This window comes from Polypterus senegalus, chromosome 10 (genome assembly GCF_016835505.1).
Source record: "Polypterus senegalus isolate Bchr_013 chromosome 10, ASM1683550v1, whole genome shotgun sequence".
Lineage (NCBI taxonomy): Eukaryota > Metazoa > Chordata > Cladistia > Polypteriformes > Polypteridae > Polypterus > Polypterus senegalus.
Genome location: NC_053163.1, coordinates 19,941,965 through 19,954,678, shown reverse-complemented (window position 1 = coordinate 19,954,678; position 12,714 = coordinate 19,941,965). Strand labels below are relative to the sequence as shown.

Sequence of the window (12,714 nt, the reverse complement as noted above, 5' to 3'; positions counted from 1 at the left end):
ATAAAGTTAAGCTGGTGAATAACCACACTGACAGAGTATCTTACAAGATGCTGTGGAATAGAAAGAGCATAGGACATTGGACCATCATCAAGATGCAACTGCAAATTCAGTGAAGTCTTAAAAAAGAAAAAACAAATCATTTTCAAATTCATCAAAATATGTGGGGAAGTTTGTTTCTTGGTGCAAAGGGAATTGTCTGCATCAACTTCAGCAAAACCAAGGAGCTGATATTGAATTTCACCATACCAAACAACCTCTGTGTTCGATCACTATTCAAGGAGCGGACATAATGTAGGTCCATATTAATAACAGGTTGGACTGGTCTCAGAACTCAAAGAAATATAAAAAAAAAAGGGTAGAGCAGGGTTTTTTTCCTTTTTCTCGTGTCCCTTTAAGTGACCTTTATAACTCTGCGATGGCCAGTGTGATTTTCTATGATGAAGTGTGCTGGGCTGGTAACATCACTTCAAGAGAGGCCCCAGTAGGACATAGCAAAGGAGAGAATTAAAAGAAAACTGAGTGCCATTATAAAGAATGCTGCACATCCTCTCCCTGACACAACATTGAGGACTTTCAGCCAACAATTTATTCAGAAATGTGTCAACAAACACAACGGGGGCTCCTTTATACCAACGGCAATATGTCTGCATAATGGCTCATTGCGACTGGGACAGCCAAGTCAGAACTTTTCTTTCGTTTGAATTTTCTTGCTTTATAGTCATTCTAGTGTGTGCATATATTTATTTACATATCTATTTTTACAACGCTTATTTTACCTTCATCTGTTTTGTTGTCTGGTACAAATCTTGTAATCGAAATTTAAACCACTTCCTATTGTCCAAATGACAATGCACACTTGCTTACTTCCGATGACAACACATGAATCAATAATCGGTTTCACTAATTGATCAATTAATCCATGTTAATTAAGAAATAAAAATTTCATATGAAGAATAGTTAAAGATTTTACCAATAGATGGCGCTAGTAATGTGTAGAAATATTAAAGGAAGTGATAAAATACTGATTACAAAATTACTAAAACAAACCCAAGACTAAAAAGTTGAAAAAAAAATGTAAATATAAAAAAATACTTTTTAAAAACCACACTTAAGTTAAAAAATGTACCAAAAAGTTAAAATATGTCTCTCATACATCACTCGTAAAATAAAACCGTGGGCGCTTTTCATCAATCAACATTCAAAAAACACTTCTTAAAATCTTAGCAAAAGCGCCCACCTTTTATTTTATGAGTGATGTATGAGAGACATATTTTTAACTTTTTAGTACACTTTTTAACTTAATATAAGCATGGTTTTTAAAAAGTATTTTTTATACAGTATATGTATTTTTTATTTAAAGAGACTGTAAAAAAGACAATATTTTCCCCTGGGCACAAATAGAGCACACAGTCTCTCTCTATATCTATTTAAATCTTTGCAATACTATATCAGGTCAACTTCTTAGAAAATATATAAGGTATATAGACAAAATTAGTGCTAAATGTGGCAAATTACAATTTAGTGACATGAAAACAAGGCTTTACTCTTTGTATAACCCTCTTATCTGCCGCTGTCTCTGGGGCTTACTGTTGATAAACAAATAATATAGAATAGTTTTATTTACTTTTAATTACTGATAGGCGTTTTCCACCAAGTAAGTTAGTAAGTGTTTGACATGTTTCTGTATTGGCTGTGGAAGTGATGGGTTTATATGCCTGGGAAGAAGTAGCGTTTGTTTAGATACATTTTACCTCAATAAATTGCAAAATCACCTGCACTGAAGGTACTTTAGGATGTATTAGTCTCAATGACAGTCAATACAGGTCAAAATCTACCTAAACTGGGTGGTATATACTTCAGAATTTGCTTTTTGCATTTTTATTCGCATCTTTGTAGTTTGTACTGCCACACTATTTTAATTTTATGCAAATACACTCTGAGGCTGAAAATGCCTTTTATATATTGGATTTAAAAAAATAAGTGCCCACTCTTTTAAAACTGTCTGTGCTCTCTGTTAATTACAGCCTGTGAGGTACAGTCACAGCATTGGTGTATGAATGTATCCATTCAAAATGTGGTATTCACAAAACTGACATAGTTAATTGTATTACTAGTTTGACATACAGTATGTCAACAGGAGAACAGAAATGAAAATCTTCTACAGAATTACATTTAACATCTGCTTGCATTAAACTCTGCAACAACTGGATTGAGGTATCCTCGTAAAGGTGTGTTAAATTATGCATCTGTGTGTCAGGTGGCACACTTGAGGAATTTAATGTCATTTCTTTAAAAGCAAAGAAACCCTTTTAATTTTTTTTTTTTTTAATATACTGTATATGCATCCCAAATGGTAGTGTGCTTTTTATATCCTATTTATGACAGAAATGCAGACTAACATTATGAACAGGTATCCTTTTTCTGTTCTTTCAAAAACACTATTGTTTTTGTTGGCATGTATTAATTGTTGGCACTAAGGATGTTCAAGTTTTTTTTTTTTTTCTTCCTTTTTCATCAGTTCATTACTTTAGCTATGACAATCACTTTCAAAATAAATTAAGAGCAAAACAATTTTATTCTGATTTTAACGATGATACACACACACACACACATGCTCTTACATAAAAATGGTAAAAGCCTGAACTGAAATAATTAAAAAGCTCTTCATAATTCTGTGCCTAAATACTAGTCAACATTAATAGATGCAACACAGAAGCAACTTGAAAAGAATTATTATTTTGACTTAATTTTTAGACAAATAATAAATCTCAACTGCAAAACCTCTCACAACATTATTAACATTTAGCTGCACATATTAAACAGTGAACTGGATGGCAACAAACCAATGAAAGCAACATTTAATGAAAATGTGGTAATTCATGATCAAATTGTATCAGAACACCAACTTGAAATTTACTTAGCAACAGACTGGGAAATGCTACCTTTGATTTCTAACAGAAGCATACCCACCTATTCCTCAGACTCCATTGGAACCAAATTACTGACATACTTAATCACTGTAGGTGCAGCACCTATAATTAATACATTCTTACTGAAAAACACTGTTCCTGACGTTTTTATAGTAGACAATTACAGACCTTTCAAACATGCTTATTCTTTCTGAAGTCCTTGGAAAAACAGCAGCCTTGCAACTGCCAACACAGTGCCCTGGCAACACAAGTCTTTGTTGTTAACCTGCCTTGTGGGGGTAAAACTGCATTGCTGGGAATTAAGTCTAAAGTATTAACCCTCTATCACTCCATAGGAAATACATCTGTTTAACTTTCATTCTTAACATTTTTATCTGTATGCTAACCTTGCATATCACTTGCAGCAGTGTTTCCCAACCTCGGTCCTGTGGCTGCAGGTTTTTGTTCCAATCCGCTTCTTTTTTTAATTGGACACCTGGGCTAATTAAGTGAACTGTTAATTTCCCAAGTTCGGTGTTTTAGGAACAATACAGAAATTAGAAAACTTTTGGTTATATATATATATATATATATATATATATATATATATATATATATATATATATATAAATAAATAAATAAATGTACCAAGCAGTTATATGGGAATGATACATTTTTTTTTTCTTTTTAACAATATTTTCATCTTGATTTTCATTCTACTTTTCTAGATGTTCTAATTATTTAATTAATCCATTATTTACTAATTAGTGAGTCTGATGCTAAAGTACTTGCAGCCTTTGATTATTCAGTGTTGTTTGCCAGCATGTCTGCTCTGCTAATAATGAGATACAATGAAGGGGAAAAACTGCACAGAGAAAGGGCAAAATTTAATGAAATCAACAAAAGAGAGTTAAGCATTTAAATCTATAGCAAAAGCAGAAACATTTCTAAATGTCTTATAAATGTAAAAATCATGCTGCTGTGCTTTTCTGAATAAAAGAAAAATAATACCAGCTAATTACATGAGCTCAGTGTTATCAGGTGTTGTTACTGATTAGGAAGCTGGTTGGAACAAGAAACCTGCAGCCACAGGGGGTCCCCCAGGACCAAGGTTGGGAAACACTGACTTGGAGAATACATCAAATCCATTAGAATTCCCACCTTACTCAATCAGTCTGTCAGTCATTCTCCAACCCACTATATCCTAACATAGGGTCATGGGGGTCTGCTGGAGCCGAATCCCAGCCAGTACAGGGCAAAAACAGGAACAAACCACGGGCAGGGCACCTGCCCACCGCAGCCTTAGGTAATCTTTATCCTTAAAATTCAAGCCTTATTCAATCTTTAACCTTAAAATTCATGTAGATATTATCATTCTATTTCTGTTTTTTAGTTTTCAGCAGACAGATTAAGGGGATTCACAAAACAACCGGAACCCAAAAAGTGTGCACATTTTTTTTTATTATTTACCATGCTTGTTTGCTAAGGAGAGTTCCTGTTGTGCTGCTTATTAATGAAAGTTAGTCGCCCACAGGTTTCAAAGCTAAGGAAATGACAGCTACTACTGACTACCAAAAAAAAGGCTGAGGATTCTTTAATAAAATAAAAGAAGAAAACGGATTCAAAATACCAAAGTAGTAATAAGTACAGTATATAAAGAAATGCACAGAAGAACTGTAGAGGAGTAGAACAGCTTGTACAAACTGTAAGAGATACTTGGGCTGTCCTACGTAGTTTAGTTCATGCTTTTAATGTAATTTTCATTACTTGGAGACATCTGTTATTTAGAGCACTTTATCACTTCCGTCTGAAGTTAGATATGCTATTACTTAGAACTCAGCAATGGAATCCAAAAAGTTATTTCATTTTATTGCTAGCATTAGGAGCTATTGTTCATAAAAATAATATTCACGCTCATTTGTATATGAATAGTACTTAGTTGCAGAACATATTACCCTAAATGTGTCTCCCTTATTGTAAAATGCATTGCTAATTTAGATTTCTAATATTGGATGGATATTAATAGTCTTAAATTACAGAAAAAAAAATATTAATAATTGAACTAACACAATTACACAAACAGTAATCAGATACTATCAACTTTAAACTTACATAGCCCAAGTTTGAGTCAAGGTAAACTGACATATAATATACAGTGGGTGTTATAGTGGACAATTGTACATCCTTTAGTACCTTTATGTGTGACAACCATGTTATTTTTAGTACTCTCTTTACTGCTGTCACACACGTGCACATGGGAGGCAGCTAAAGGGCTTGAGTAAGGGCAATTCCGAATCAGACCAGGATGTGGCAGAGTGCACGGACTTTTTCTCCCTTTCCTGCAGATCATTCATGGGAGATTCCACCTGACTCTCTTGACTTCACTTTCAGGTCTGAGCCTAAGGAAGAAGACTTTGCCGGCTCCGGCCACTTTGATGTCACATCCGGGCTCGAACCTATGGCTGAAGACCCTTATGAGCCTGACCCCTTTCACCTCATTTCCTGTCTTCCCTTTTAAAAGCCTCCGCCTTTTCCCTATTCCCTCAGTTCTGTTTTGGACTGGGTTTTCTGCACATCAGTGCTGTGTAACATTTTTACAATTTTGCAGCCAGAATACCAGTTATACGGGTGGCTGCCCCAAACCTTGCTATGATTTAGGGTCAAGTTTGCGACATTGCCTTATTAATGTCGTACTCGAAAATGAATGGGTTTCCATCTTTAAATGATACATGAAAATTTGGATCATGCATTTTTACGTGCAGAATTATTGCAGTTTTTTCTAACATGCACTTTTTTTTTTTGTTGACTCTGAATGCAACCAGAAACATTATTTTTAAACTAAACAATTACATGGCTTTCATATAAGGTTAGCCAAGATAAAGTGCCGGTGCCTTTCTTCCAAAAAAAAAAAAAAAAAAAAAAAAAAAAATCTTAGCAGGAAAGTTCAAAGTTTCATCTAGAAAAATGTTCCCTGGACAGAAAAAAACAGTGCAGTTATCTGGTCATTATGTACAATTCCATATTTGGTGTAAGCGAAGTACACTGAATCATCACATGAATCTCATATCAACTATCAAAAATATTGGTGGTGGTGTGATGATTTGAGAGTTTTCTGCTTAACACCAAAGTCCAAACTTCTCTTTATACCAGAACATATTAGAGGAAGATGTAAAGCTATCTGTCCAACAGCTAAAACTTGGCCAAATATGGATAATGCAGAAGCATAATGATGCCAAGCACACCAGCAAATCTTCAAGTGACTGGTGGAAACATAAAATAATCATGGTTTGGAAATGCCCAAGGCAAAGTCTGCATATGATCTCCAACATCAATGTGAATGTGAAATTGTTCTGCAAGGAAGTAAAAAATATTTTCAATGTGATACATAAAAGACAGATTTATGTCATACAGAAAATGATTACAGCAGTTTATTTCTGGTCAACTGAGGTGGGCTGGCGCCCTGCCTGGGGTTTGTTTCCTGCCTTGCACCCTGTGTTGGCTGGGATTGGCTCCAGCAGACCCCCATGACCCTGTAGTTAGGATATAGTGGGTTGGATAATGGATGGATGGATTTCTGGTCAGCTTTATGCTACTGAATCAAGTGATGTACGTATTTACTCTCAGATGTCTTCTATGTTTTGGAAATGGCAACGTAAAATCTGTTGTGTGATTTGATTAGCTATATTTAGAGTCATATAATGTTTTTAGAGCTAGGTGAGTCTTAAGTTATGTCAGGATATATATACTCAACATGACTGAAAACATACAGGCTGAAACACTGAATCCTAATTACAGAAAGATTATTTGTGGGGCTGGTTTATCCACTCCACATGCTTTGTTACCTTTAGGAAAAGCAATCTTAGTTTGCATTTGGATGAATTATTATTTCACCTTCAAAGCATACAGGCACTAATAATGATAGTGCGAGTCCAAAATGGCTGTTTGCATGTTTGTTATTGTCTACACAAATTAATGCTTATTAAATTACTGCCTAAGATTTAATTTTCAGCGGAGCAGATTATGATTTCAACTGCCTGAATACAAAATCTTAGAAATACTTACATTTTGGTATTTTTTCCTTTAAAAAGCAATCTTTTGTTGCTTACATTCTAAAAGTGTTTAACATAGTTTCTTCAAAAATAAAACTTGACACATATGCAGTGCAATTAAGAAGAAACAAAAAATAGAATTTCAACTACGTCATTGTAGTTGGTTCTCTTACAGCTAAAAAAATCTGACTTCTCTTTTCTTGTGTTTTTAGTAAATGCTTAAGTGGCTGACACACAAGAAGCATCTGTTTTCCAAGAATTGCATACCCGATAGTCATACAAGCATATTACTTTCAGAAATAAATACCATTTATAGCAATTACAACTGTAATTACAACATTTGGATTCCACAAGGAATATTCCACCAGAAGTTGCTTATGGCTAGTAAAGATACAAGCTTGTAACTTCCCTCTGACTTGCATATAATACTGTAAACTTTCTGATTTCAAACACTTGATTCTGTACACTGACTCACTTTGGTGGTGCCGGTAGAATTGTCTGATAGTTGTAATGCTGCTGCTGCTGGTTAAGGATTTGCAACTGAAGAAAAAGCTGCTGCTGATGCAAGATTTTGGCATAAGAAGAGTCCATGGCAGGAAGCTGTTCTTTGTCTTGCTTTTGGTCTGGCGGGATATACTGGTGGTATTTCAACTTCTTTACTTTGGGCTTAGACTCTTTAGCTTTCTTGGTACGCTGAGATGCCTTATCGTTGATTCCCTTTGATTGGCTCTGCTGTGAGATGGATGAAAAAAACATTACTGGTTAACTAAAGTCCACAGACATCAATGGGCAGTCATGCTCTCCTTCTAAGATTGTCACTCAGCAGAAGAATGCATTAATGTATGATTAAGGACTTAAAAGTGTTGGATAATAAAACTGCTCTAGAGCTACTTAAACAAAATGAATTACATCCCTGCTGTTTTGATTTCCTTTTTTTCAAACAGTTGCTGTTTCAGAATCCCTGTGTAAAACGCTACCACATTTCAACTACTGCAAAATAGTAAAAATAACACTTCTTTATTTGAAAGAATGCAGTAAACTACAAAACACTAACAACCTGAAACAGATATTCTATTAGCCCATTTAAAATCAATATGAACGTTTGGAGGCAAATATTACAAAATGAGGAGTTCCTGTCTTTAGATACAACATGGCAGGCTGGTTCTGTCTGCAAAACAAGAAGCAATGTAGTTCAGCTATTTAAACTACAAGGGACACACAAAATCTACCACCTAGTATACCTCATTTAATTTTTGATGAGTAGGTTGGGAAAAAGTCATGAAAACTGAACATAAACATTTACACAGTATAAAAACCATGAATAGAAGGTGTCTGCCTCTTCTCTTAATGATCACAGGCCCATGTACTGAGAACAGAGAGTTGTTTGTCAGTAAAGTCTCTTGAAATACAATAAACTATCAATGGGCATTCTTTTAATTAAATAAGTAACAACATGTTGTTGAGTTTTACCATTTTGTATTCTTTTGGTGTGAAAATACTAAAGCCTATGTAAAACTGTTTTGCATATGTCGGCAAGCTTTGCTAAATGTGAAAGCAGCCTAAAATAGCCAGGTTTATTTTCACTTACAACATAGACGGCATTCATTTGTAACCTTGCAAAAACCCCAACAGTTCTGCTTCAGCTTTATTTGCTCCATCAAAAGTACATTACTTACTTGCATTTACCATATCGAAAAAAGAAAAAAGCACTATCTAAAGGGAATAAAATCAGCATTGGAAATAGCAATACTTAAAACTCAATTCAACACAAAATTCAGAACACCACATTAAGAAAACACAAAGCACTAGTGGGAAGAGAAGAGTACTATACAGCATGAAAAAATATTTACTTTTGAATCAATCGCCTACATGCATTTGCTATTTGGAAAGGAGAAAACCTTAGAAAAGCATGCTCTTTAAAATATCCTAATGAAACATGAAAATTATTCATGTTTTGGCAAAGCACAGTAGCATTAATATCCATTCTTATTTTAATTGTAAATCTATGATTCTCCAAATTAATTGGCAGACTTGGTTTTTCAAGGCATATTGCACCTATAAATTAGGTTTTGCAGACTTTGAAATACTACTGATTTATAGGGGTAATAATTTGACCTTAATATGTTTGCTTAAAGAAAATGTGCCTTCCTTTGCAGATATCACTTTTAAAACATTTTAAGCTCTCCTTATGAAGATAGTTTATGTTGTGGCGGACGGCCAGGTCCCATGCCCGGCCGGGACGCCCCATCGATGTATATTCAGGGGGAGCAGCCCTAGACGGAGCAGTACCTCCTCCTGGATGCTGGATGCAGTGCCTCAGTCTCTCGCAGGGCTTCATAGCATAGGAGATGGAGTTCTCTACAGCCCGGTTGGGGTCTGGGGTGGCCGCCAGGGGGTGCGGCATGGGTCCCTGAGCCCAGCTGGACTGATCTTCAGCCCAACCAGGGAGTGCAACCGCAAACTGGTGATCCACCACTTCTGGGTGGGCCATAAAAGGAGCCAGCAACCACAACTCAATGGCCAGAGTCGGGACGAAGGAGGACAAAGCTGTGGAGGAGTGCTGGTTAAAGAGAGAGGAGTGTTCTTTGATGTAGTTTGTGCTTGGGACTGTGTTGTGGCTTATGGGATTACAGGGAAGACGTGCCCTCCAGCTGAAGAAAAATAAAAATCTTTTTATTTTATATGTGCCTCCCGTGTCAAGTCTGTGCAGGGTTGGGCGCAATATAGCGCCTTTCTTACAATGTATGCAGGAAATCACCTGAATGTCTGCAAGTTAATTCTGAAACAAATTACACTTGTCATTGCAAAGTAGTAAGAAGTTTTCAAATGTACAATAGCACCTTTCAACTTACCGTTTTTGCACTAAAGTATGTTCATACTAACACTATATCTATTCCATGAATGGCGTGACAAGGCATGGAGATGCTAAGCTTTATCCCAAGATACAGTTATAGAAACATTTTGAGGATTTACATTCACAAACATTTACTCCTGCCTAGGTACATTTTGACTGATGATTTCTCCGGAGTGCTTTCATACAATACTCTTCATTTAATTTGCTTGTGATTTAAAAATCACTGGAAACAGTTACGGCAGATGAAGTTTAATCTCAACCTGTGTTTAGAGGCACAACTCAAAGTTCTGCTCGGCTCTAATATTCCTACCCATAACATATTTTGGTTATAAAAACTATTTGTTTATATATAAAAAACAGAAATAAATGCAATTCATTCCCATTTAAAAAGGATTTATTTTTAAGTGATAAATATTAGAATAGTAAATGTTTTACAATTTGTACGTGTTTTATTTAAAATTAATGTGATGACAAATGCTTTCTTAACAAAGATTTCAACTATGGTTTCTATTCTCTTTGTGAAAACAGATACTGTAATTAAAGAAATGGAATCTATGTAACATTACACTACCATTCCAAAAATATATATAATGTACACTAGCTTAAGCAGTCATTAAAGGCTTAATTTTTCCAAATGCAGAACCTCTTCAGAATATTTAAGTAAGAAAGCTTTGCCAAAAATAGATATTCCATCCTTAAGTTTCTACAGAAATTACTGTAAAAAATCTCCTTGAGCATCCTTTGGTTTAGGCTTAACTTAATGGAAAATTGTTTAAATTAATAAATAGTGAATAACAAATTAAATATATTATTTTATAAGTTGTAGTGAAGTTCTCATTTAAACATTAGGCCAAGTATGTATTGCCCATATAGAAATCTTACATATCATAACAAGCTCCCTTTCAATTCCTCTAACAGCCAAAACAGTTCCATTTTTTATATTTTTAAGTTTCTATTAACCACAAAATAACATTTATGAATATCACTTAAAATATTTTTTAAAAATTACTTTGATAATTACTGTACACAACCTTGGGATTTTACTTTAACCTTTGTTGTAAGTCAACACAGATCTGGTACTAACACAGTAGAACTAGTTTCTTTGAGGTGTATTCATTTTTTCTTATAGAGTTGTTAAGCTCAGACAAACTTTAGTGATTAGAGAGCGTAAATTGTAAATTCTAGCGTTGCCTTCAGTTTTGTTTAATGTCATTTTCAGCTCAGTAAACTGACTTCTTCACATGGTGCGCCCTTCTTTAAGATTTAGCCCAGCGTCGGCATTACAGACATAATCATAATGCATATGACATTTACTTAGGTCTTCATAACTTTCAAAAAACAAACAACCTTTACAAATGTACAGTGCAATTGATTCATCTTACTCTGTGAATGTCACCGCTCTCAAGAAACAACATGCACATGTCAATCAGTTTGTCAGCTCAATTAAGCAGATTACAGCACTTTGGGAGTCCAGTGTGAATGCTGGCCCAGCCCTGAAAGTATTGTGTTTTCACATTAACTGGTTTAGTTGTTGTCAGTCACTGCTCTGGCTTTCTAGCAATGAATTCATTTCACTAGTGACACTCTTGAGACAAAATAAGGCCCACAGATACCCAGCATTGCCAAACTGAAAATGTCAAATGAAGTGTAAAAACATGAATAGACTTCTTTGTCTTCTTTCGGCTGCTCCTGTTAGGGGTTGCCACAGCGGATCATCTTGTTCCAAATCTTCCTGTCCTTGTCATCTTGTTCTGTTACACCTGTCACCTGCATGTCCTCTCGCACCACATCCATAAACCTCTATCCGTAGCATCCTTCTCTCAATAAACTCAGCATCTCACATCTGCACATGTCCAAACCAACGCAATCTGATCTCTGTGCCTTTTTCTCCTAACTGTCCAACTTGAGCTGACCCTCTAATGTCCTCATTTCTAATCCAATCCATCCTCATTGCACCCAGTGCAAATCTTAGTGTCTTTAACTCTGTTACCTCCAGCTCTGTCTCCTGCTTTCCGGTCAGTGCCACCGTCTCTAACCCATGCAACATGAATAGGCTAAGATTAATAAAAACAGTGAGGAAAATAGTGGGTTTGAAGTATTTGTTTTAATTTCACACAGACACTACTTGTCAGGAAGAACAGTATTTGTAGGAAACCAAAGTTTCAATCTTGGTCAAACTTCTCATTTCAAATAATGTACTATTATGATTCCAATAACTACATTTATATCTGCACACAGTACATTTTCTTCTCTCACAAGTCTTATTAACGCAAACATAAAAAAGTGGATCTAGACAAAATGTCTAAATTCTAATGACAACCTCCAGAAAGTTGTTAAATCTTCAAAGTTCTTTGGCAATAAGCGCATTCAACCCTAAAAATGCAGACTGGTTTTATATTCTTAAGGCCAGATTCCAAACTAATCAAGAACTTTGTAGTCTACTGTCAAGTGAGAAAATAATTAATGAGATTTAACATTCTAATAGTAGAACAGGATCCTCAGAATTCATACAAAAATTATATTAAAGAAGATATTATACTTCCCTTGTTCTTGCTCAATGCATACAATAATATGCACATATTGTTAACATTTGGTGAAATTCATTAAAATATAAGAAAACAAAAGGGCTACATTTTCATCATTGTCTTTGTTTTTCTCTGTAAGTAAACCCAATGTAATATGCCTGAGACTCGACTACCAAGATGCCAAGAAATTTGTGTGACATGCGTTTGGAGTTACACTTTATTACATTTATGAAATGTCAATCAGTATTGTGCCATTACATTTAAGTTCTCCAAGGGTTTAAGTTAACTTTCTTCTTGCAAATATATGTAGGAGTAATTGTGAGCATTCTGATCGACTTGAACTCTGTCTAGAATTAATTCCCGCCTTGTCCTTAACG

The 12,714-nt window shown here is 35.1% G+C and overlaps 1 protein-coding gene across 4 annotated transcripts in view; it reads right to left on the bottom strand.

Annotated features, from left to right (window-relative positions):
• Nucleotides 1-12,714, bottom strand: part of LOC120536894 (myocardin-related transcription factor A-like) — a 143,658-nt gene that overhangs the window by 20,609 nt on the left and 110,335 nt on the right. For all 4 annotated transcript variants that reach the window (XM_039765438.1, XM_039765437.1, XM_039765440.1 and 1 more), the window contains one exon: nt 7,434-7,690. In XM_039765438.1, coding sequence (XP_039621372.1) covers nt 7,434-7,690 — 257 coding nt within the window. The remainder of the gene's footprint in view (nt 1-7,433; nt 7,691-12,714) is intronic.